Raw genomic sequence first — 24,175 nt, 5'->3', positions numbered from 1 at the left:
GATGAGCCTCAGTTGCCTGGGAAGAGTGTGTCCTAAGCATTGGGCCGCCTTCCAGAAGCTTCCCCTGAGTGTCCTTGCCTTTCATCGGTAGTTAGAGGCGGTTCTTTAGACAAAGGGGTGGCCCTGAGCTCTCTCTCGAAACTTGGTCTCCGCTACAACATAAAGCCTCATCACTTCTTCCTCGGCTGCTCCTGAAGCCCGGCTGGTGATGGGAAGCCCCCACTCCCACCCTTCACACTGGGGGTCTCCATTCACAGGAAGGAAAGCCAGACTCTGGAGAACAACTTCCGAGAAATTTTATTTTTGATTGAACAAATAGATGTTCTGAAGGCTTTGCTTAGAGATACGCGAGATGGTCTGCACAACTACAGCGGGGACACGGACGGAGGCGAGGACCGGAACCCCATGGGGGCCATTGACGAGGTGAGGGAGGCTTGGGGGGGGGTCACACTCCACGGCTTCTCAACGCAGAAAGATCGAGTGCAGGCTGTTATGTGGCTTGTGTCCTCCTCTTTAACCTTCTCCCTAACAGCAGCTTACCTCAGGAAAGCTTGCCGCACACACCCAATTTTTCATCACTGCTGAATCGCAGAGAAGACTGTGGCAATATGACTGACTTCCCGCCAAAGTAAATGACTGATTCTGTTTTATTTTCCAGTAAAACAAACAGAAGATCATTCAGAAGTGGCAGCCTCTGATGTCTATACACATGTACTTAAAGAACAAAGCATTTTGGGGGCGCCTGGGTGGCTCAGTCAGTTAAGTGTCTTGACTCTTAATTTCGGCTCAGGTCATGATCTCATGGTTGGTGGGGTTGAGCCCCATGCTGGGTACTGATAAGGTCAAGTGCGCCTGATTCAGGTCCATAAATAAAAATATTATACATTTTTTTGTTTATTTATTTTGAGAGAAAAGAAAAGAGCACGAGCAAAAAGGGTGGAGAGAGAGAGAGAGAGAGAGAGAAAGAGAGAGAATCCTAAGTAGGCTCCACACTGTCAGCACAGAGCCTGACATGGGGCTCAAACTCACAAACTGTGAGATCATGACCTGAGCTGAAATCAAGAGTCAGACACCCAACTGACTGAGCTACCCACGTGGCCCTATTTTTAAAAGTATATTTTTAAGTTTATTTATCTATTTATTTTGAGAGAGACAGCATGGGCAGAGAGGCAGGGAGAGAGGGAATGATGTCTACTTTCTGAAGCACCCAGAAACCTCACCCTGACACCTGCTGTCTTTCAGACCCTATTTTGTCATGGCCCTGGGACAGGGCTTCCATCAGTCACAGCTTGAAGGGTGGGGCTTCTGCTTTTTGAGAATCAGAATGCCCTTAAGAAGCCAATATATTTTTTTAGGTTTATTTATTTATTTTGAGAGAGAGAGAACAGGGAGGGAAAGGGGGCGTGGTGCAGAGAAATCCAAGCAGGCTCTGTGCTGTGATTGCAGAGGCTGACATGGGGCTCGATCCCATGACATGTGAGATCATGACCTGAGGTGAAATCAGTGGTCTTCTTGCGTAACCAAGAGTCCAATATTAACTCAAAGGATGGATACCTGCTAACAAGCAGTCACATGCTCTCTGTCAACTGCCTTGATTCCTGAATACTTACAGAATGTTCAAGTCTTTATTACTAAATGAGACCCGAATGATGGGGGGTGGTGGGGATCACAGTACGACAGGCAGTTGTTGGGGCTTCCAAAGGGGACTTCGGTCCAAACTTGCTGGGACTTGGAGGGTGTCTGGACACATGTCAGCTGCCCCGGGGAGTGGCGATCCCACAGAGCCATGAAGGTCATTAGAAATCTGTGCACAGTGCTTGGATGTGTGCAGCTCAGTAGATGTTCACTGTTATTGTTATTTGGCAGATGATGGCCCGTAGGTCCAAATCGACAAAGTGAATTGTCAAAACTCAAACACTTGGCTGCGATTAACAGAAACCCCTTTTTAATATTTGTACAGGAAATGTCAAACTTGGTGAATTCCATCCTTAAAAAGTTGAGAGAAGACCAAGTCCAGATGGCTGACTATGCCCTTAAGTCAGCAGGTGAGTAAAAACTGGAAAAAGTTCATGCTTCCCAAGGGTCTCGATTCTCCATATGTGTTTATTAAGAAAACATAGTTATCTGTCCAGTAATTGAGAAGGAGGAAAAATGAGCAAATCTAGACAATGAGGCAGACGATAGACATGGTTGTAGTTGATGTTTTCTGGGTGCACATCTCAGAGGCAGCAAAGGTGTGCGTCTTCATTAGCATGAGTCCAGGACCATGAAGGAAGCTGATGTGTCACAGTGAGGTTGGGGATGCAGAAAATAGAACAGGTGACACAATCATTACAACCTACAATGACGGCTAATGACTAATCTAAATGCATTATTCGTGATTGAAGAATCGTGGTGAAAGACAGGATGTGTTCTAAATGTCTTGCCATTAATAAAATTAATGCTTAAGTGCTTAGAGTTTAGACCATGAACCTTAATATTCTCTACCTGCCTGTGATAGCCTATAAACAATGTGTTCAGTGAACCATGTAGAAAGAGAGAAAGAGGGAGAAAGTGTAAACCACACGCAGTCACACTGGTATTTACCAACTGACAAAGCCAGATTTATAGTGGGGCCATAAATCTGTATCCTGTATCAAGTTGACAGCATTTGGACTAGAATGATTATACGGGGTGTGTGTGTGTGTGTGTGTGTGTGTTGAAAGAGACAGAGCAAGAGAAGAGACTTGCTGAACCTGAATTCCCTGAAGTTTGGGGAGAATCAGCATTGAGATAAAGCATAGGAAGGTGAACTGCAGAATCCTTTTTTTTTCAGTATTGGCATTTGGATACACCATTTTTATGCTTTCTTTCCTCTTCCCTATTGAATGTATTTACGGCTTCCATTTTAAAGAATTCATGATGACAAGTGTAAGTCCAGGGATAACCCACTAGAGTAAGGGAAAGCAGAAAATGGTTATGGTTTCTCAATAAATGTGAGACAAGATACCAGCTTCTTGAGCCAAGACGGAGGGCGCCCATGCCAGCTTCCCATCCCCCCACCTCCTCCACCAACTGAATACATACGACTAAAAGTTTTGGACAAAATATAAAAAGCAACTACCCAAGTCTGATGAAAAGTAAACAAAAGCAGGCAGATTGTGGAGGGCAATGAAAAACCCAGAAGTGACCCACGTGGGGGTGAGTTACACGTTTATGGATTAGAAGGGTCAATTCATTTAAGATGGCAATTCTTGGTAACTGGTCTATTGACTTAATCCCAGCAGAATTGTCTATACAAATCTATAAGTTGTTTCTAAAATGTATGTGGAATCACAGAGGAACCAGAATAGCCAAAACAGTTTTGAAAACGAAGAACAGGGGAGCCTGGGAGGTTCATTCAGTTAAGCGTCTGACTTCGGCTCAGGTCATGATCTCATGGTTTGTGAGTTCAAGCCCCGCATGGGGCTCTCTGCTGTCAGCTTGGAGCCTGCTTCAGATCCTCTGACTCTCCCTCTGCACTTCCCCACTCGTGCTCTCTCTCTCTCTCAAAATAAATATAAAAAAAAAAAAGAAAAGGAAGAACAAAGTATGAGGATTGACATTCTCTGATGTTAAGGCTTATTACAGAGCTACAGTAATTAACAGAGTGTGGTCTTGCTGAAATCAGTGGAACAGAATAGTGAGTCCAGAAATAGTCCCACACATAGAGGGCAAGTTGATTTTTGACAAAGGAGAAAAGGCAAGTTAATGGTGCTGGAGAAGTGAGACATTTTCAGCAAATAAATCTCGACTCATCACTTACACCTTACAAAAATTAACTCAAAATGGGAGACTGACCTAAATGTAAAGTTTAAAGCTATAAAACTTCTAAAAGAAAGATTCTTGTGACTAAGTTCAGACAAGATTTCTTTTTTAAAATGTTTACTTATTTATGGGGTGCCTGGGTGGCTCAGTGGGTTAAGTGTCCGACTTCAGCTCAGGTCATGATCTCACGGTTCGTGGGTTTGAGCCCCACGTCTGGCTGTGCGCTGACAGCTCGGAGCCTGGAGCCTGCTTGGGATTCTGTGTCTCCCTCTCTCTCTGCCCCTCCCCTGCCCATGCTCTGTCTCTGTCTGTCTGTCTGTCTGTCTGTCTCTCTCTCAAAAATTAATAAACATTAAAAAAAATTAAAAAAAAATAAAATGTTTATTTATTTTTTGGGGGAAGGGGAGGAGCAGAGAGAGAGGAAGAAAATCCCAAGCAGGCTCTGTGCTGTCAGCAAAAAGCCTGACACGGGGCTTGATCTCACGAACCGTGAGATCTTGACCTGAGCCAAAATTAAGAGTTGGGTTCTCAACCGACTGAGCCACCCAGGTGCCCCTGATTGAAATGTTCTGATATTGATTGTGGTCATGGTTGTACAACTCTGTGAATATTCGAAAAACCACCCACTTGTACTCTTGAAATGGGTGAATAATGTAGTATGTGGATTTTATCTCAATAAAGCTGATTAGAAATTTAAAAATAAATGAATGAAAAAGTAAATACCTATACATTCTTAAAAAAAAAAAAAACAAAACCTATATACCTGGGGCGCCTGGCTGGCTCAGTCAGTAGAGTGTTTGACATTTGATCTCGGGGTTGTGAGATCTCAGGGTTGTGAGTTCAAGCCCCTTGTTCGGTGTAGAGATTACTTAAAAATAAGATCTTAAAAAAAAAATTGATCAAGAAAACCTGCTTAGGGGCACCTGTGTGGCTTGGTAGGTTAAGCATCTGACTCTTGATTTTGGCCAGGCCGTGATCTCATGGTTCATGGGATCAAACCCCATGTAGGGCTCTGTGCTGATATCCTGGAGCCTACTTGGGATTCTCCCTCTCTCTCTCTCTCTCTCTCTCTCTCTCTCTCTCTCTCTCTCTCTCTCTGTCTCTCTCTCAAAATAAATAAAATTTAAAAAATCTTAAAAGAAAAGAAAACCTGCTTAGTATAAAAAAAAAAAAAGGATGCCCATTTACATGTGAATTTCAGGCAAACAGCAACTAACTTTTAAGTATAAGTATCTCCCATATATTGTATGGGACACGCTCATACTAAAAAACTGCTTATTTTTTTATCTAAAATTCAAATTTAACTGGGAGTCTTGTATTTTTACTTGTTAAATCTGGCAACCTTAGGTGAACAGTAACTATTTCAGATTCTGCCATCTCAGAAAAAATACTGGCAATTGGATACTCAGTCAGGTACATGCATTTTTAGCTTTGTATTGTGATATCCAGATAAAGCTTGAGGAAACGATTTGCATTTTCTTAATTTCTTGTGTCTAAACTACATTTTGCTTCTAAAATGAAATAACCTGAAGGGATAACATTTGATGAGTATACTTTTGTATTTCTTCAGTTAAAATTAAAGCTCAGTGAATCTACAGAATTGCTCTTACGAATATAACTTGTGGATACATTTATAACATTGTCGGGTTTTATGCTTTTTTTCAAGTAGATTGGGCTGACATAAAGTCTCATTACACGAGCTGTGAAAATATGGGGGTCCATATGTCTGTTTAAGTAATAAACGCTATGCACGTGATATTTCCACCTCTGATGCAACTGCTCTGGAATTCAGTTAATACCAGTTTCAGAAGTTTTGTGAAATTACACGGAACAAACATGATTTTCTCAAAGTGACAACATCTCAGCAGTAATGAGAGCCAGAAGTCATACTTTCCCAGCCAGTTCCCGAGTGTGAACCTTAACTTACTTGTAATCTGCCTGGGAATATTTTGCTAACAACATTATTAAAATACAAATGACCGGGATGGGGGGTGGCTCAGTTGGTTAAGCTTTCAACTCGTGGTTTCAGCTCAGGTTATGATCTCACGGTTTGTGGGTTCGAGCCCCACATAGGGCTCTGTGCTAACAGTGTGGTGCCTGATGGGGATTCTGTCTCCCTCTGTCTCTGCCCCTCTCCTGCTAGCTCTCTCTCTATCAAAAATAAATAGCGGTGCCTGGGTGGCTTGGTCGGTTAAGCGTCCGACTTCGGCTCAGGTCATGATCTCACGGTCTGTGAGTTCGAGCCCCGCGTCGGGCTCTGTGCTGACAGCTCAGAGCCCTGGAGCCCGTTTCGGATTCTGTGTCTCCCTCTCTCTCTGCCCCTCCCCTGTTCATGCTCTGTCTCTCTCTGTCTCAAAAATAAATAAACGTTAAAAAAAAATAATAAAAAATAAATAAATAAATAAACATTTAAAAAATGTTATTTCTATATACATATATATACAGTTATATATTTGTATATGTGTGTATATATATATATACATACAATATATATACACATTTATATATATATATAAATGACTGGGGTGCCTTGGTGGCTCAGTTGGTTGGACGTCTGACTCTTAATTTCACTTCAGGTCACGATCTCATGTTTCGTGATTCATGGTATCGATTCCCATGTTGGGTTCTGTGCTGGCGACTTGGGGCCTGCTTGGGATTCTCTGTCCCTCTGTGCCCCCCTCTCTTTCTAAAAATAAATAAATATCTTAAAAATAAAATAAATAAAATACAAGTGACTTGTTTGGGGCTGCATAATGTTTTATTTTTTTTAATTATGTTATCTTTTTAGGGGCCTCTGTCATTGAAGCTGGGACCTCCGAAAGTTACAAAAATAATAAAGCAAAACTTTACTGGCATGGGATCGGGTTCTTAACCTATGAAATGCCCCCAGATGTTATTCTTCAGGTAAAAGCTAGACTAAGAGGAATCTATTATTTTAGGGTTTTGTTCTTATTATGTATCATGAAAATATTAACACCGAAACGGAGGCCACTCTGAACTTGTCACAGAATCTGAACCCATCCTCTTGCATTTCAATGGTCATCAAACTATATAAATTATTTCTTATTGTATGAGCAGTAAATTATGATTGATTAATTATTAATTGTTTTTATTTTAAGATCAGTAGACTAGATGATTTGACTTCTTAAATAGGACATAGACATTCCATGTCTTTTCCTTACGTTGATTCTGTGCCCCACCCCCCTTTTCTTTGAAAGCTTCAGTCTTTGAACAAATACCTGCTCAAGGTGCATGTCCCCTCAGCTCCCACACTGTGCTACATGCTGCTCAGGCCAATGCATTCTTACAAAGTCCAGTTACAACAGGAGAAATTTCCAAATAAGATTTCCGCTAACATTCAAGTTCAATTCAAAAGGCTCTGGACAGACATCAACAGATGGTGGGGCTCTTCTTAACTATAACCTACAAACCTAAAGTCAGTTCTCAAGGTAGGAAGCCCTTCAGGAGCAATCGTATGGATCTCATTCCAGACTCTAGATCTAGAAAATGGTAGAAGTCATTTTTCTTTCTTACAACCACTGCCATCTCCATCTCCACCACCATCATATCTTTACCACCCATGCCAGCTCACCGCCTTCTAGCTGCCCACAGTCTAATTAGAGCAACAAAAGAAAACACCGTAAATCAATTATCTAATCATATAATATATAATCCTGCAATAAAGGGCTTTGTTTGCCATAAACATAATGTGCTCTGGAAGAACAACCGAACCCATAGGTATCTTGGCAGTTTTCCTGCATGATATGTACCCATAAAATGCCTTCATGTTATGGGCGTAAGTGAGATCTGTGGTCAATAGTGGTTTGCTGACCAATATTGCAGCGGTGGATTTATACAGCCACATAAGAGATTAACTCCCTGTTTTCTTTCCAGCCAGATGTCCATCCTGGAAAGTGCTGGGCCTTCCCAGGTTCCCAGGGTCACGCCCTGATCCAGCTCGCCAGGAAGATCACACCCACTGCTGTTACCATGGAGCACATCTCCCAGAAGGTGTCTCCCTCAGGAAACATCTCCAGCGCACCCAAGGAATTTTCTGTCTATGTGAGAGGCAATCAAAATCGGTGTTCAGAGTGGGTTATGATAGGAGGGTGTGGCTGGGAATCAGACACTGGGATGAGCAGCTAACCGTTTTTATCACTGTAAGAGAGTTACTTGTTCCCTGGACCTCTGCTCTGCCATCGACAAGGCAAGGGTTGGACCAGATATGTTCTATTACTTAATTTTTTTTGCTTTTCTCAAAGCTATCTGTGCACAATTTAAAAATGAACATTCTTATATGCTTATAATTCAGCACTTTCTTGTGCCAGGGCTCTCACCCCAGATTTCTACTCTCTGGAAGCTTCTGCCTGCAACAGTTTTAGCCACTCCTTTGGGTACTTGCCTTCATATCTGTTTTTATTGTTACTTCTTTTTAAGAAATTTTTCTTTTAACGTATGTTTATTTTTGAGAGAGACAGAGATAGAGCATGGGCAGGGGAGGGGCAGAGACAGAGAGAAAGACACAGAATCCGAAACAGGCTCCAGGCTCTGAGCTGTCAGCACAGAGCCCGATTCGGGGCTCGAACTCAGGAACAGTGAGACCATGACCTGAGCTGAAGTCGGATGCTTAACTGACTGAGCCACCCAGGCGCCCCTGTTACTTCTTTATTTTTAAGTTTATTTATTTATTTTGAGAGAGAGATAAAGCACAAGTGGGGGAGAGGCAGAGGGAGAGGGGAGACAGAGAGAATCCCAAGCAGGCTCCACACTGTCAGCACAGAGCCCAACGCAGGGCTGGATCTCATGAACTGCGAGATGAAGACCTGAGCTGAAATCAGACGCTTTAATAGACTGAGCCACCCAGGCACCCCTACATTCCCTTTTTGAAAAATAATCTCTTAGGAATGCAAGCTGGTGCAGCCACTCTGGAAAACAGTATGGAGGTTCCTCAAAAAACTAAAAATAGAACTACCCTACGACCCAGCAATTGCACCACTAGGCATTTATCCACGGGATATAGGTGTGCTGTTTCGAAGGGACACATGCACCCCCATGTTTATAGCAGCACTATCAACAATAGCCAAAGTACGGAAAGAGTCCAAATGTCCCTCGATGGATGAGTGGATAAAGAAAATGTGGTATATATATACAATGGAGTATTACTCGGCAATCAAAAAGAATGAAATCTTGCCATTTGCAACTACGTGGATGGAACAGGAGGGTATTATGCTAAGTGAAATGAGTCAGTCAGAGAAAGACAAAAATCATATGACTTCACTCATATGAGGACGTTAAGAGACAAAACAGATGAACATGAGGGAAGGGAAACAAAAATAACATAAAAACAGGGAGGGGGACAAAACGTAAGAGACTTAAATATGGAGAACAAACAGGGGGTTACTGGAGGGGTTGTGGGAGAGGGGATGGGCTAAATGGGGAAGGGGCACTAAGGAATCTACTCCTGGAATCATTGTTGCACTAGATGCTAACTAATTTGGATGTAAATTTTAAAAAATAAAAAATAAAATAAAAGATATGCATATATATATATATATATATATATATATATATATATATATATATACATACATACACACACACACACACAATGGAGTATTACACAGAAATTTAAAAAAAAAATGGTACTCTCTATACCTAATGTGGGGGCTTGAAATCACCACCCCCAAAATCCAGAGTCACACTCTCCTCCCACTGAGCCTGCCAGGTGCCCCTACTTCTACTTCTTGATCTTTCAGTTTTGCTTGTAATCCATTGGTATCCTTTGATGAAAAATGAAGAGTAGCCTCTTCCGTGGCTCTCCCAACCTCCCCAAAGTTTTATGTCTTACTTTTTTATAAAAAAAAAAAAACAACAAAAAACAACAAGTGTATTGAGATGTAATTCACACGCGAGCAATTCAAATACATAAAATGTACACTTCAGTGGCTTGTGGTATATTCACAGAGTTGAGGATGCATCCCTATCATCAATTTTAGAACATGTTTAAAAAATGTTTATTTCTTTTGAGAGCTCGAGTCAGGGGAAGGGCAGAAAGAGAAAGAGAGAGAGAGAGAATCCTAAGCACTATTAGCACAGAGTCTGGTGTGGGGCTTGATCTCACAAATTGTGAGATCATGACTTGAGCCAAAATCTAGAGTCAGACGCTCAACAACTGAGCCACCCAGGTGCCCCTGGAACCTTTTTGTTGCTCCCGACAGAAAACGTGCACTCGTTAGCTGTCACCTCTCATCTTCTGTCACTCCCCACCACCACTGACCTACTTAGTCTCTGTAGAGTCACTCATTCTGGATATTTCCTATAAATGAAATCATAGAACATGTGGTCCTTAGCGAATGGCTCCTCCCACTTGGGATCATGTTTTCAAGGTTCACCTGTGTCATAACGTGTCAGCACTTTATTTTTTCAATTGTTGAATAATAACTACTTCTCTGGGTGGATAGACCACGTTTTACGTATCCATTCATCAGATGATGGGTGTTGGGTTTGCTTCCACTTTTTTGACTGTGATGATTAATGCTGCTGGGAACGTTTGTGTATGAATCTTTGTGTGGACATTGGTTTTCTTTTCACTCGGAACTGTACCTGGAAGTGAAATTACTAGATCACATGGTAAACCTACATTTCATGTTCGAGATGCTGCCAGATAGTATCTCTTACTTTCAATCGGTATGCAGTGTTTTCTCTGTAACCGTGTCAGTGATGTTCTCATTTGAGCCATATCGTATACGAGTTTCTTTGTGTAAGAGTTTTGATGTTCCTGAGGACAACAAATGTCTCTTTTTAATTCACTTTGCTTGAGGCACCTGGCTGGCTCAGTCGGTTAAGCATCTGACTCTTGGTTTCAGCTCAGGTCATGATCTCGAGGTTCATGGGATCGAGCCCCACGTCGGGCTCTGTGCTGATAGTGCAGAGCCTGTTAGGGACTCTCTCTCCCTCTCTCTCTGCCCCTCCCCTGCTCTCTCTCTCTCACAATAAATAAATAAACTTAAAAAATAATTTGCTTACTTTTCTATATTCCTATCACAAAAACATTCATTATCTCTTTTTCAGGAGTGTCAAAATCCTGCCATTATGTTCCTTCATGTCAGACAGTTTCTAAGTTTCTTCTTTATTTTACTTTTTAAAGATGTCCTTCTTGTCCGCATTGCCCCCTCTTATCTGATCTGCATAAACTTCATCTCTGCATCCTGGGGATTCAACATAATCACCTCTTCTATTATTTAAAAATATTATTATTATTTAAAAAAAATCTTTTCTCTCTGATTCTCCTCTGTTTCTTTGCTCCACCTTCTGAAAGATTTTGCCAACTTATATCCTAACCCATTTGCTGAATTCTTCATTTCTGCTGTCATGATTATTCCAAGACTTTTTCTTTTTTCTGTAAATAACTCCCATCTTTAATGTCTAAATGTCTTCCTTCATGGATACAGTATGTTCAGTTTTGGAAGATATTAACAGAATTCGTTTCAGTTCTGTGGTGTTTTCTTCTGTTCCCTCCCCTGTCTTTATCCCCAAATACCACTTTTCCTATTTGTTGAAAGTGGCTCTTCTCTCGTGTCTGGTGATGCTTTTCTGTCGCATTTCAGAGACAAAGGGTGAAAAGCTAGTTCAAAGCTCTGCACACTTCGTGTGTGAGCTTCTTGGGTGGGTGGTCTGCTTGGGCTGTTTCTTCCGGAGCCCCCAGTGTGATACAGGGTTAGGTTGACCCTCAAGGAATCCCGCAACCTTGTTGCATGGAGATTTCAGCGTGGCCAGCCACACGCTGTGAGAACAGGTGCATGGTACCCTCCCCCCCCCCCCCCCCCCGCACTGCAGCCCCCTCCCATCCCCCACCCCATGACCCCGTCTCTGCCCTTTCTGGATACTTGCAATGACAGTATCAACATGCTGCTGGTCCCCCTACACACAGGGTAATCCGTGCTTTCTCCAGGCCACTCCACCAGTCACCAGCTGGCTATCTGCAGACTTCTTGTCTTAGTGTCTGTTCCCGGGTGTTCCCTGTTGGTTTATGCCTTTCTTTTTTTTAAGCTTTTAAAAAAATTTTTTTAAGTTGATTTATTTTAAGAGAGTGTGAGTGGGGAAGGGGCAGAGAGAAGGGGGGACAGAGGATCTGAAGCAGGCAGAGCCCGACGCGGGGCTTGAACCCACAAACCATGAGATCACAACCTGAGCCGAAGGCAGACACTTAAACGACTGAGTCACCCAGGCGCCCAACTTGTGCCTTTCTTCAGCTCCCCGGTGACCCCATCTGGAGGGGGTCTCACAGTTAAAACATGGGCACCCGGCCTGCTCTGTGCACCATTGGAACACCTATAAATGCCATGATTCTGGGGTCACAGGACAGAACAGAAGCTGCTCCCCTTTGACTCAGAGTCTGCTGACACCTACAGCTGACTTAGGTTGGATCTGAGCGGGTCGAACCCCACCTCAGAGAGGCGCACTCGGTTGCTCATTATAGATGAATTATGGGTAGCCCATCAGGCAATAAAAACCACTTCTCATCCTTTTTCTCTTCTCTTAGCAAATTTATGAAGCAGTGAAATTAAAGCAGTGATAAAGAAGGCGGCAATAAAACTCGCACACCTCCCTTAACAGGATAAACTACAGCTGGCCCCCCGCCCCCAGCAGTGGTGATGTTTGACCACCCAAAAACTTAACTACTAACAGCCTACGGTGACCAGAAGTTTTATAATAACATAAACAGTCGATGAACACATAGTTTGTATGTTACATACGTTATATGCTGTATTCCTCCAAGGAAGGAAGCTGGAGAGGAGAAAATGTTATGAAGAAACTCACAAAAAGGGGCACTTGGATGGCTCAGTCGGTTAAGCATCTGACTTCGGCTCAGGTGATGATCTCGAGGTTCGTGAGTTCGAACCCCATGTCAGGCTCACTGCTGTCAGCACAGAGCCACTTCAGATCCTCTGTCCTCCTCTCTCTGTCCCTCCCCCACTTGCTCTCTTTCAATTTCAAAAATAAATGAACATTAAAAAAGGAGAAAGTCAAAAGGAAGAGAAAATACAGTTCTGTACTATGTTTACCAAAATAAATCCATGTGTATGTGGATCCACATGGTTGAACCCATGTTCTAGGGTCAGCTATGAATGAGGTTTGAATTATATGTACATATAATTGTGGCTGCATTGTTTAATCATGGTGTAGGCAATTCTTTTAATAAAATTATAATGGGGCACCTGGCTGGCTCAGTCAGTGGAGTGTATGACTCTTGATCCCGAGGTCATGGGTTCAAATCCCATGTTAGGTATAGAGCTGACATGTTTAAAAAATTGTGATAAAGTTTACATATCAAAGTTACATATCATATAATTTTCATTATAAAACGGTTGAACTAATGGACCCTTCGTGCATTGTGTTTCCATGATTTGGGGAAACTAATGACAAAGTTTAGATTCACAAAATTAATTTCCACCAGGCTGTCTCCTCTCAAAAAACTTCCATTTTGAAGGGTAGAGAAGGAACGAAAAAGCCCAAGGGAAATAGCATACAAATAACACTTTTCTTTCAGTCAACAAAAGCTTACTTTTTGGAGTTACTTGGGTTGTCTGAGTCTGGCAATTGGGTTAAATTTCGCTCATTTTGGAAAACATTGGGTCAGCATGGGAACTTATTTTGTGTTTCCTTCATTCAAAGTATGCCAACAGCAAATTCAGTTATTAGACCAGAGTTAATCCTGGGATTTGCTCTGGTTCTCTGTCTCTATCATCTATCATCTATTTATCCACCATCTATCATTTACTTATCTATCATCTACGTATTGGTCAATCTGTCTATAGATAGATACTATTTATTTATCGTCTATTTATCATCTATCATCTACTTATCTATCTATCTATCTATCTATCTATCATCTACCTGTTGGTTGATCTGTCATCTATCCAACTATCATCTATCTATTGATCAATCGATCATTTTATCGATTGATCTACCTATCGTCTATATGTCCAGTCAGCCCTGTGGTCAACCCGTTTCTTGCCTCACAAGCCCCCCAGTTAAATGCCTTTTGGGTTTATAGGGAAACACTGGCACCTAGCACAGCACCGCGCCCTGGTAGACACCCAAGGTGTCTCGTGAATTGTGGCTACTTGAACAGACAACAGGCTCCGTTTATTCAACTGAGCATCCATTCGTGACACGCCCCCATGTCTGTTGTTTCCTTTCACAGGGCATCTTGAAACACTGTGAGGGAGAAGAAGTTCTCCTGGGTCGGTTTGTGTATAACAAAACAGGAACCACCATTCAAACATTCAAGCTCCAGGTAATGAGAGCCCCGGGAAAAGATGGGGTGTGAGGAGCTCCATCCCCAGAATGGGTTTGTGGGGTTGATGCAAAGTGCTATAAGAGGATAATTATGACCAAAGTGTGAGCTAAGGAAGGCTTAGCTGAACTTTAATTTGTAGCTCCAAGTGCTACATGGATTTTTTTAAATTATTTTTTTAAGTTTATGTATTTTTGAGAAACAGACAGAGAGAGTGAGCAGGGTGGGGCACAGAGAGAGAGAGGGAGGGAGAGAGAGAGTCCCAAGCAGGCTCTGCACTGTCAGCACAGAGCCCGATGTGGGGCTTGAACTCACAAACTGTGAGATCATGACCTGAGCTGAAACCAAGAGTCGGACACTTAACCAACTGAGCCCCCCAGGCGCCCCATGCTACGTGGATTTTAATGCAAAACACCAGGCAAGTACCAGAACGTGTTCTAAGCCAGATTCTTCCTTATTTGCTACTCCCCCCCTTTTTTTTTTACTATAATTATTTTCTCACTCCTTCTCTTACCTCTTGGGCTCCCTTGATAGTATGTTATCTCCCATTGGGTACAGGGGATAGAGATGGTTGTAGGGAGACAGGAACTCAGGAAGAGAGAATAAATACTTCTATCACACAGTGTGAGTGATACCTCTCTTCCTAACTCAAGGGGGAGAAAATGCCACCTGTTAAGATATAAACCCCCTGAAAGCCATTAAGGTATATGAAATATATTTTCATTATTTCTCATTAGCCACAGGAAGACTTAAGACGGCATCGTCTACCGTGTCAAAATAAGTGTGCTGCGTACGATACCTCTCGGCCAACGCTGAGATAATCTAAGTTGAAAACACTATATGTGTCAGAAACGAATGACCCAGTGGGGTTTCCTATTTGATTGTTCAGCCGTGTCTCCCATTCCCACACGGGGACCCCGTGGGACGGGCAGAGGCATTTGATGTCCAGACCACCACATTATCTCCTTCTCTCTCACCCTTCTTATGAGCCCTGTACTTAAAGGAACTTGTTTTCCCATCCATTAGACTGGTGTCTCATAAAATACTGTTTAGGAAGGAAAGAAAGCGTCCACAAATTCTCCATTAGATCTGCATACCTTGGGATTCTTTGAGATGGTTTTCTTTATAAGGCATTGATTTGTATCTTCTCTTTATTTTCAGCACGAAGTTTCCGAACCTTTATTATGTGTGAAACTTAAAATCCTCAGCAACTGGGGTCACCCGAAGTACACGTGTTTGTATAGGTTCAGGGTCCACGGCACCCCAGGAGAGTACCCCTAGAGGAAGCCAGGCAGACGGCCGTGACCACAGGTCCAGAATATGTGACTCGTTTTACTTCCTTAGATTTCATCGCACCCATAGGCATCAAAATGGGGGTGGGAGGGGAACCTCAAAGTGGTTCATACCTGCCCAGAAAATGTGAATGAGTTTTACTCGTAAAAAATACAAAAATAAATTCAATCTTCTTGTGGTAGTGTAGCTTTTGAGGATGCACCATGTGGAAGCACTGAAAATAAGTATGTATTTGGAAGAAGCTGGTATTAGTCAACAGTCTCCATTATTCATACAAGCATAAGCATATGAGCCATGGGTACGCACCATCACCGCTATGAAGTATATGTATATATAACAGTGATCGGACAGTGACTGCAGGCACCGGCTCAATGCAACCAGGTAAGCAGAAGAAATTAGAGGCAAAAATGAGAGAAAAAGTCTGTCCCTGACTATTTGCAGACGGCTTGATGAATTCCTTGAAATGAAGTGAAGTCAATTAAGGAATACATTACAAACGAGGAAGAAGCTGCAGGAAGTTAGTAGATACAAATTATATAAATCGACATCAGGGCCCCTGGGTGGCTCAGTCTGTTAAGCGTCCAACTCTTGATCTCAGCTCAGGTCAGGTCATGATCTCGCGGTTGGAGAGTTCGAGGCCCCACATTAGGCTCTGCGCTGACAGTGTGGAGCCTGCTGGGGATTCTCTCTCTCTCTCTGCCCCTCCCCCTCCTCTAAAATTTAAATTAAATAAACAAACAAACAAATATTTACAGATGAAATGATATATTTGGGGTATGTTTTAAACTTATATACAAGGAGGATATGCGTTCGGGGGGTCAATGAAGAAGATTGGCCGTAAACGATAGTTGAAGTTGAGTGCTGGCCTACAAGGGTCCACTCACACTATTCTGCCTACATTTAGCACCTGTATTGGATATTTTCAATTTTAAAAAGTTAAAAAAAAATTACAAGACATATATACCTAAGAAACCAAAAGAGTTGTGCTTTGAACCAAATTGATTCTGAGGTTCAAATGGAAATATAAACACATTAGGAAGCCAGGAAGCCTCTGAAAGAATCAACAGAGGGAAATAACTCTATGATACTGTGATTTATAATAAGAAAGATACATTTGGCCTTTGTCTGCATTTCTGGCTCTGAGCTCCTAAAACGCTGGCAATTTATGAGAGCATCAGGGTGTCTCTTATTTGGCCAATGAGGTGACCTGGGCTGGGGGGGGAGGCACCTAAGGATCATAAAACACCCTGGTTGCCAGGGGAACCAACCAGGATTTGTGGTTTGGAACCTTCGGCCCCGCCCCCAACCTTCCAGTAAAGGGAGAGGGACTAGAGATGGAACTCGATCACTTGTGGCCAATGATTAAATCACGTGCGCTCACATACTAAAGCTTGTGCAAGAACCCAAAAGGATGGGGTTCGAAGTGCTTCCGGGTTGGCGAGCGCAGAGATTTGGGGGTTAGTCGTGCCCTGGGGAGGTATGGAAGCTCCACGCCCTCTCCCCAGTGGTCGCCCTGGGCAACTCTCCTGTCTGGCTGTTTCTGAGTTCTGTCCTTTTATAATAGACCGGTGATCCAGTAAGTAAAGTGTTTCTCACTCCTCTGACCCACTCCCGCAAGTTAACTGAACCCAAGAAGAGGGGGGCATGAGTCAGGAGCACAGGTGACACCCGGGAATCTGAAGCGGGAGCGGTGGGGCGGGGTGGGGGGGGGGGGGGGGGGGGCGGGGAGAGGCAGCCTTGTGGGACCCAGCCCTCAGCCTGCGGTTCGGACGCCGTCTCCAGGCAGACGGTGTCAGACTTGAGTTGAACTGTAGGACACTCCCCTGGTGTGGGAGAATTGCTTGGTGTGGAAGAAGAAAACCCCACACACTGGGATTGGCATTCCGGAATCGTTTAGGAGAGAGAGAGAGATGCTAAATGATGGTGTGGTACCAGAACATTGACAGACCCATGGAACAGACAAGAAAGTCTTTCCGGTATGTCAGAAATGGATCCCTATCTGTGTGGGAACAGTGTATGTGATGCAGGCGGCATCTCAAAAGGGGATGGAAGAAACAAGACTGCTGGGGCAGCCGGGTGGCTCAGTAGGTTAAGCGTCCGACTCTTGGTTTCGGCTCAGGCCGTGATCTCACGGTCCATGGGATCGAGCCCCGTGTCTGGCTCTACACTGACGGTGTGGAGCCTGCTTGGGATTCTCCCTCTCCTCTCTCTCTGCTCCTCCCCCTCTCGCTCTACCTCTCAAGAGGGAAAAAGAAAAACAAGGCTGGGCTTGGGGCAGTTATCCGCTCATTAGAAAAATAAAGTTGCAACCATATCTCTCACTTGACAACATGAGGAACTTCCAACCGGTAAAAGATTAACAGGTGTAATTAAACCATAAAAATAAAACAAACCCTGTAGTAATTCCTGCATGGCACTGGCTAGAGGAAGACCTTTCCAAGTATGGTTCAAGCTTCAGAAGCCACAAAAGAAAAAAACATAAATTCCACTACATCCCAAACAACAACAACAAAAAACCTCTGTATGGCCAACAAAACCTTAAACAAAATAGGAAAAAAAAAGACTTGCCATTGATATCAGAAGGACTTACTTTCCCATATGTCAAGAGTCTCAAGAAGGCAACAATAATATCAATAGGTACAGAAATATAGCCCAAAAGTATGAACTGAGGGCTCACAGAAACACGTAAAAAGGTATTCAAATGTATTTGTTTTATGAAAAATGGAAAAAGTGACATGGAACCTTGTTTCAGCAGTGAAATTAGAACAATTCAAAAGTTCAATCACACTTTAACGGAAAGGCTTCGGAAAAACAGGCTCCCACACATTGCTGGTGAAAACGTGAACAGGCACAACCATGACGTAGGGAATGTGGCGATATCTAGCGACATTACAGATGCATATACCCTCTGACTCAACAAGATGTCATGTGCAAAAAAAAAAAAAATACGTGTATATACATGTTTGTACCTAGAAAGTTATTCATCAGCAGTGTTTAGCAGGAGGATTCCCACGTGGGTGGGAGCAAAATGTCCCACTGCATAATATTTTGTTTTCAGATCATGGGAAAACATTACCTACTTAGACATCAAACCTTTTTTATGACATGATCTTTTGCTTTCTTACATAATAGTTGTAAAGGAAAAACTCATTTCTGCCATGTTTCTCCTCTACTCTCACACGACGACCTGACCACTTTCTGATGCTGGATGTGGGCTTTTGTTCCCCCAACACCAAGCAAGTCTGTGACACCAGCTGGGCGTCCTGTGGTTCAGCTCCGTTCAGACACTAACCAGAGCCTGTGCAGATACCACAGGTTAAGGGCTCAGTCCCACCAGACTCTCTTCACCTGCGATGCCAAGTGGCAGGTCCCCAGGTTCCCCACAATATCTGTCCAACTTGGCTATGAATCGGAGGTTCTCATGACCACCTGTCCTGCCTTGGATTCAGTTATTTGCCAGAACACAGAACTGGGGGAAGTAAGTATATTTACCAGTTTATTATATAATAAAGGACAAGGATGAACAGCCAGACAAAGATACATAAGGTGAGGTCTGGAAGGGTCCCACATACGCAGGCTTCTGTCCCTGTGGAGTTGGGGTGTGCCACCCTCCCGGCACATGGATGTGTCCACCAACGCAGAAGCTCTCTGAACCCCGTACTGTTGGGATTTTTTTTTAACTTTTTTTTAAGTTTACTTATTTATTTTGGGAAAGACAGAGGCAGTGTGAGCAGCAGAGGGGCAGAGAGAGAGAGAGAGAGAGAGAGAGAGAGAGAGAGAATCCCAAGCAGGCTCCGCACTGTTAGTGCAGAGCCCGACACAGGGCTCGAATTCACAAAAACTGTGAGATCATGACCTGAGCCAAAATTGAGAGTCGGACACCTAGCAGACTGAGCCACCCAAGCGCCCCCTGTTGGGACTCTCAGGAGGCTTCATCACTCAGGCGTGATCAATCATTAACTCCATGCCCAGCCCCCCTCCCCAGTCTGGGGAATAGGGGTGGGACTGAAAGTTCCAAGCTTAGGATCACGGTTTGGTCTCCTGGTGAGCAGCCCCTACATGGGGTGCACCAAGAGTCCCCTGATTAAATCAAAGGCGCTCTTATCACCCAGGAAATTCCCAGGGACTGACAAGCTCTGAGTCGGGAAATGGGGCCAAAGACCACATGTTAGAGCAGTAAGATGCTGCTAGTGTTCTTGTCACTTAGGAAATGACAAGTGTCTTCTGAGCTGTGTGCCGGGAGCCCCGGGGCGGACATATGTCCTGTCTTATCATTTCCCCGTGGCCCAGGGGGAAAGGTGGATATTAAATAAGTAAAGGGAGAATGAGAAACAGAAACAGAAGGAAGAACATTTTTAAAAGGACAAAATGCGGAAATGGGAAGTTGGGACGCTTCTGGCACAAGAGACCTGGGACAGGGGTCCCCAGTGTGACCTGGCTCAGTGCTGGCTGGGCACATGAGGGAAGCCCGTGGCCCATCTGAAAGCCACGGCCCTGCGAGGACACAAGGAGAGAAGACAGATGCTGGAGAGCTGGTCTGTGCCTTCCTGAGCATGAGGACGCAGACGGGTCGTGCTGGTGGCGGGATGTCGGCACCCATGTCGGCACAGGAAAGGGAAGCTTCAGCGCAGTCCTATCTGGTCCCTCTCTTGAGCGCAGGGTCCGCGAACCGAGCCTCAGGGCCACGGGATGCTCCCACCTGCTCCCAGCTGTCACCGTTTCTGCCAAACCAATGCACCTAAGGTAACCAGCCCGTTAGCCAAACAGCCTACGCTGTGACCACGGCTCACATCCCCAATTCTCTGTAGTCCCCCATTTTTGAAATGGGGGTCATAGGGGCGCCCAGTTTACTCATTTAAGCATCTGACTCTTGGTTTCGGCTCAGGTCATGATCTCGCGGTTCATGGGTTCGAGCCCCACATCAGGCTTCTGCACTAACAGCGCAGATTCTCTTGGGATTCTCCCTCTCCCTCTCCCTCTGCCCCTCCCCTGCTCTCCCTCTCTCAAAAATAAATAAATAAACATCTAAAAAAATAAGATGGCAGTAATAGCACTTGCCGTATGGGTGTTTGTTATCAAAGTGATAATATCAGGAGAAGGTGATGTAGAAGCAATGGTCATCTAACTCACCCTGCTGACAGATACTATTTCAATGGCACCTTGTATGTGGGACACAGTAGCCAACAGATGCCCATGTCCCTTGTCCTTGGTGCTGGGTGTCCCCTTCCTCAGAACCCCAACCCTGAGCACTGTGCCTCATAGCTCTTGTGGGCTCCACAAATGTTAATTTAAAAAATATTTATGAAATGTACGGGGCTCCTGGGTGGCTCAGTCGGTTGAGCGAATGACTTCGGTTCAGATCATGATCTCATGGTTCATGGGTTCGAGCCCCGCATCAGACTCTGTGCTGACACCTTAGAGCCTGGAGCCTGCTTCAGATTCTGTGTCTCCCTCTCTCTCTCTGCCCCTCCCCTGCTCATGTTCGGTCTCTCTCTCTGTCAAAAATGATAAACATTAAGAAAAGATTTATGCAATTTATTGAAGTATTTTTCCTTCCACGTCTAAAAGATGAAGTCGCTGAAAAGCTATTTAAGCAAAACCATCCCGTAAACAGTACAGTTGTCAGAAGGCGTGCTCTCACACCACCTCTACAGTAAGCACACCCTCATTTTACAGTTTTTTCACATAAAAGAAAAAAAGAGAGAAATATCGCCTGTCAGATCCGATCCAAAAGCTCTGAGCTGTGCCAGTCTCTTTCCCCTTGCATAGGATTTCCAGCACTGCCTTGTGACAGGGGGACCACAGATGGGCCTCCCCGAAGGGACCGGAGGTGAGCAGTCACCTGCCCCCCATGGGGCATGTGCAGCTTCCAGGACAGACAGGCAGTAAATGCTTTTATTTGCCACACTGTAGCTGTATTTTCATTTTAGGACTAAATTAGGGCATTTCCTTGCACAATACACAAACATAACAAACAGCACCAGCACTGTTCCCTAGATCCTCCTGGGACTGATTTACCAACCGCTGAGGTGTGGCTGGTTTTTAAATCAGAAGGCTGTTTACTGGCTGGACTGACAGCAAAGGGAGAGTGCTCTGTGCTAGAAAACTCAAGAGCACACAGGTTTCTAGAGATCACTGCTGATCTTGCGCCTCACCCCACACTCATTTGGAAAAAACTTGGGGTAGCAGTGTCTGTATATTTAATGATCAGAACTGGAATTATTGGTTTACTGAATCCATTTAGTTTAAGAAAACTGTGAGGCTTCATACAGAAGATTCCTTTTCCCATTCAAGTAAACATCATTCCAGCTTAATTTTATGATTGCTGGGGCAAAATTCCCTCTATTATTTGGGCCTTTGTCTATGCAGAATGTAAAATCACAGAAGTCTTCCTGGCGAGTTTAAAAAAAATCTGTTTTATTTTTTATGGCATGAAATTAAGTCATTTAAAGTAAAGAGCAGGGGCTTCTGGCTGGCTCCATTGGTGGAACGGGGTGACTCTTGATCTTGGGGTTGTGAGTTTGAGCCCTGTGTTGGGTGTACAGATAATTTAAAATTAAATTTAAAAAATAATAAAGATCAATATTGCATGAAACATTGTTTACAAAGATACATTCTTTTTTGAAACATTTTTTTAATATTTATTTGAGAGAGAGAGAGAGAGAGAGAGAGAGAGACAGAGCAGGGGAGAGGGAGACACAGAATCTGAAACAGGCTCCAGGCTCTGAGCTGTTAGCACAGAGCCCGATGCGGGGCTCGAACTCATGGACCGTGAGATCATGACCTGAGCTGATGTCAGATGCTTAACTGACTGAGCCATCCAGGCACCCCCCAAAATAATACGTTCTTAACATGGGTAATATAGTATTTGGAAAACCAGGCTGGATACAGTTGAAGGTATATTTCCTATTTTGTTTGTTTTTTTTAATTCTCTGCCATCATTTCTATCATGTACATTATAAGAATTTAACTGGGGCAGGGGGTGGTTCCTGGATGGCTCAGTCGGTTAAGCGTCCAAGTTTGGCTCAGGTCATGATCTCACGGCTTGTGGGTTCGGGCTCTGTGCTGACAGCTCGGAGCCTGGAGCTTGCTTTGAATTTTGTGTCCCTTCCTTGCTCTGCCCTTCCCTTACTCATGCTGTTCTCTCTCCCTCTCTCTCTCTCTAAGGATAAATAAACATTAAAAAAATTTTTTTAAAAGAATTTTAACTAGGATCTGGTAAAATTCATCTTGAGACAAACTTGCAGGATTATTGCTTAAGGTCAGTGTTGACATACCCCATCTTTACCATATGAGAATGAAGGGAAAGCCCAAGCCTGGGGAGTGGAGCCAGGAGCTAGAAGGGGGAAGGGGCCCCTCCGCACCATTACAGGAAGGAGTGTCAATTATAGCGAACCCCCCCCCCCCCCCAAGAGCCCACAGCAAGACATCAGTTACAGGCTCCAACAGGGAAAGGTCTAGATCCCAACTCCTACAAGAAATGTACCGCCCTTGCAAATCTTCCTGGAGAAAACTTACAGCCCAGAAGCCCTGCTTTTCTCTAATAGTCGGTCTTTGAAAACAAACTCTCCCAATTTCCTCCTTTTTCTCCACAAAAGAGCATTCTTCTCCTTTCTGCTATTCCTGTGAATAAACCCATTTTTTGGTTGTTGTTGGTAAAAAAAAACAAAACAAAACACCTCACTTCTAAGGATTCACAACCGGTGCTACTGATGAGATTATGAAGTGGGATTCGTGAGCCAACGGCTAAGCAAGAATTCTTGAGACATTTTTGATGCAAAAAGGTGACTTTATTACAGCACAGACGCAGGACCCACGGGCAGAGAGAGCTGCGCTGGGGTTGTGAGGGGAGGCGGATTACAGACTTTTAAGTTAGTGGAGGGAGGAGGGTAAGACTTAAAGTCTGTCTCTGAGGAATCGGAAGCAAGAGGCTTCCAGGACCTCGAGGGGCTGGTGCCGTGAAGATAAGGTTACTTCCGGTCTTTAACGATACAAAAACATTAAGGCACTGGGGGCGCCGTGCATTCCTCCAGGAAGGTGACCTTCCGCACGCATCAGGTGTCTGGGAAGGTGACCCTCCGCATGTGTCACGTCCGGCAGTGGGCGGTGAGCCGTGAGGCTTCATTGAAGCTGCATTTCTCTTGCCTGTGTTTCCCTCCTCACTGCCATCTGAGCCAGGAGGGGGGTTATAAACTGCCCTACTCCAGAGAGGTATAAATTTAAGTGATAATATTATTTAATGTTGAAAGGTCACTGGCCACCCTAACAAGTTTTTTATAAATAAACTAAGGGTTTTCTTTTTAATGTTTTAAATTATTTAAGGTTTATTTTTGAGGGAGAGACAGAGAGAAAGCACAAGCAGGGGAGGGGCAGAGACAGGAGAGGATCTTTTTAATGTTTTAAAACAATTGGAAATAGGTGTCACAAAATTCTTTCAAAATGTGAATCTCAGAAACACTTCTCATTCTTGAGGATTGAGGACTCCAGAGTCACAAAAAGATCACCCTGGGGCTTGACCCTAGACCAGCCCATCCAGGGACTGACAAAAGATCCCACCTCTCCATGGGGGTGACCAGAACCAGATCCGGGTACACCCCTTCCCCCCCACCCCACCCCCACCCCCCCCCCCCCCCCACCGCCCCCACCTGCAGTCATGGCCCTGGACCCCGCCCCCTCGGGACGTTGACCTCCGCCTTACCGCCCTCCCCACCAACCCCTCCCTCCCCCGCCTTCCCCTAGGGTGTAACCCTGAGTGAGACTGGGAGCCGCCTCTCTGGCGGACCTGACCCGATCCCT

The 24,175-nt window shown here is 44.1% G+C and overlaps 1 protein-coding gene across 1 annotated transcript in view; it reads left to right on the top strand.

The window, feature by feature from the left end:
• Positions 1–15,565, top strand: part of SUN3 (Sad1 and UNC84 domain containing 3) — a 31,195-nt gene extending 15,630 nt beyond the window's left edge. The window contains 8 exon segments of the mRNA XM_019450989.2: positions 258–423; positions 1,961–2,045; positions 6,575–6,690; positions 7,681–7,848; positions 13,994–14,086; positions 15,248–15,352; positions 15,354–15,431; positions 15,433–15,565. Coding sequence (XP_019306534.2) covers positions 258–423; positions 1,961–2,045; positions 6,575–6,690; positions 7,681–7,848; positions 13,994–14,086; positions 15,248–15,352; positions 15,354–15,431; positions 15,433–15,513 — 892 coding nt within the window. The 3' untranslated portion in view covers positions 15,514–15,565.
• Positions 15,566–24,175: the final 8,610 nt, after the last annotated feature.

This window comes from Panthera pardus, unplaced genomic scaffold (genome assembly GCF_024362965.1).
Source record: "Panthera pardus isolate Hobbes unplaced genomic scaffold, ASM2436296v1 HiC_scaffold_8, whole genome shotgun sequence".
Taxonomy (NCBI): domain Eukaryota; kingdom Metazoa; phylum Chordata; class Mammalia; order Carnivora; family Felidae; genus Panthera; species Panthera pardus.
The sequence above is the reverse complement of the archived record's forward strand: the minus strand, read 5'-3'. Positions and strand labels throughout refer to the sequence as shown.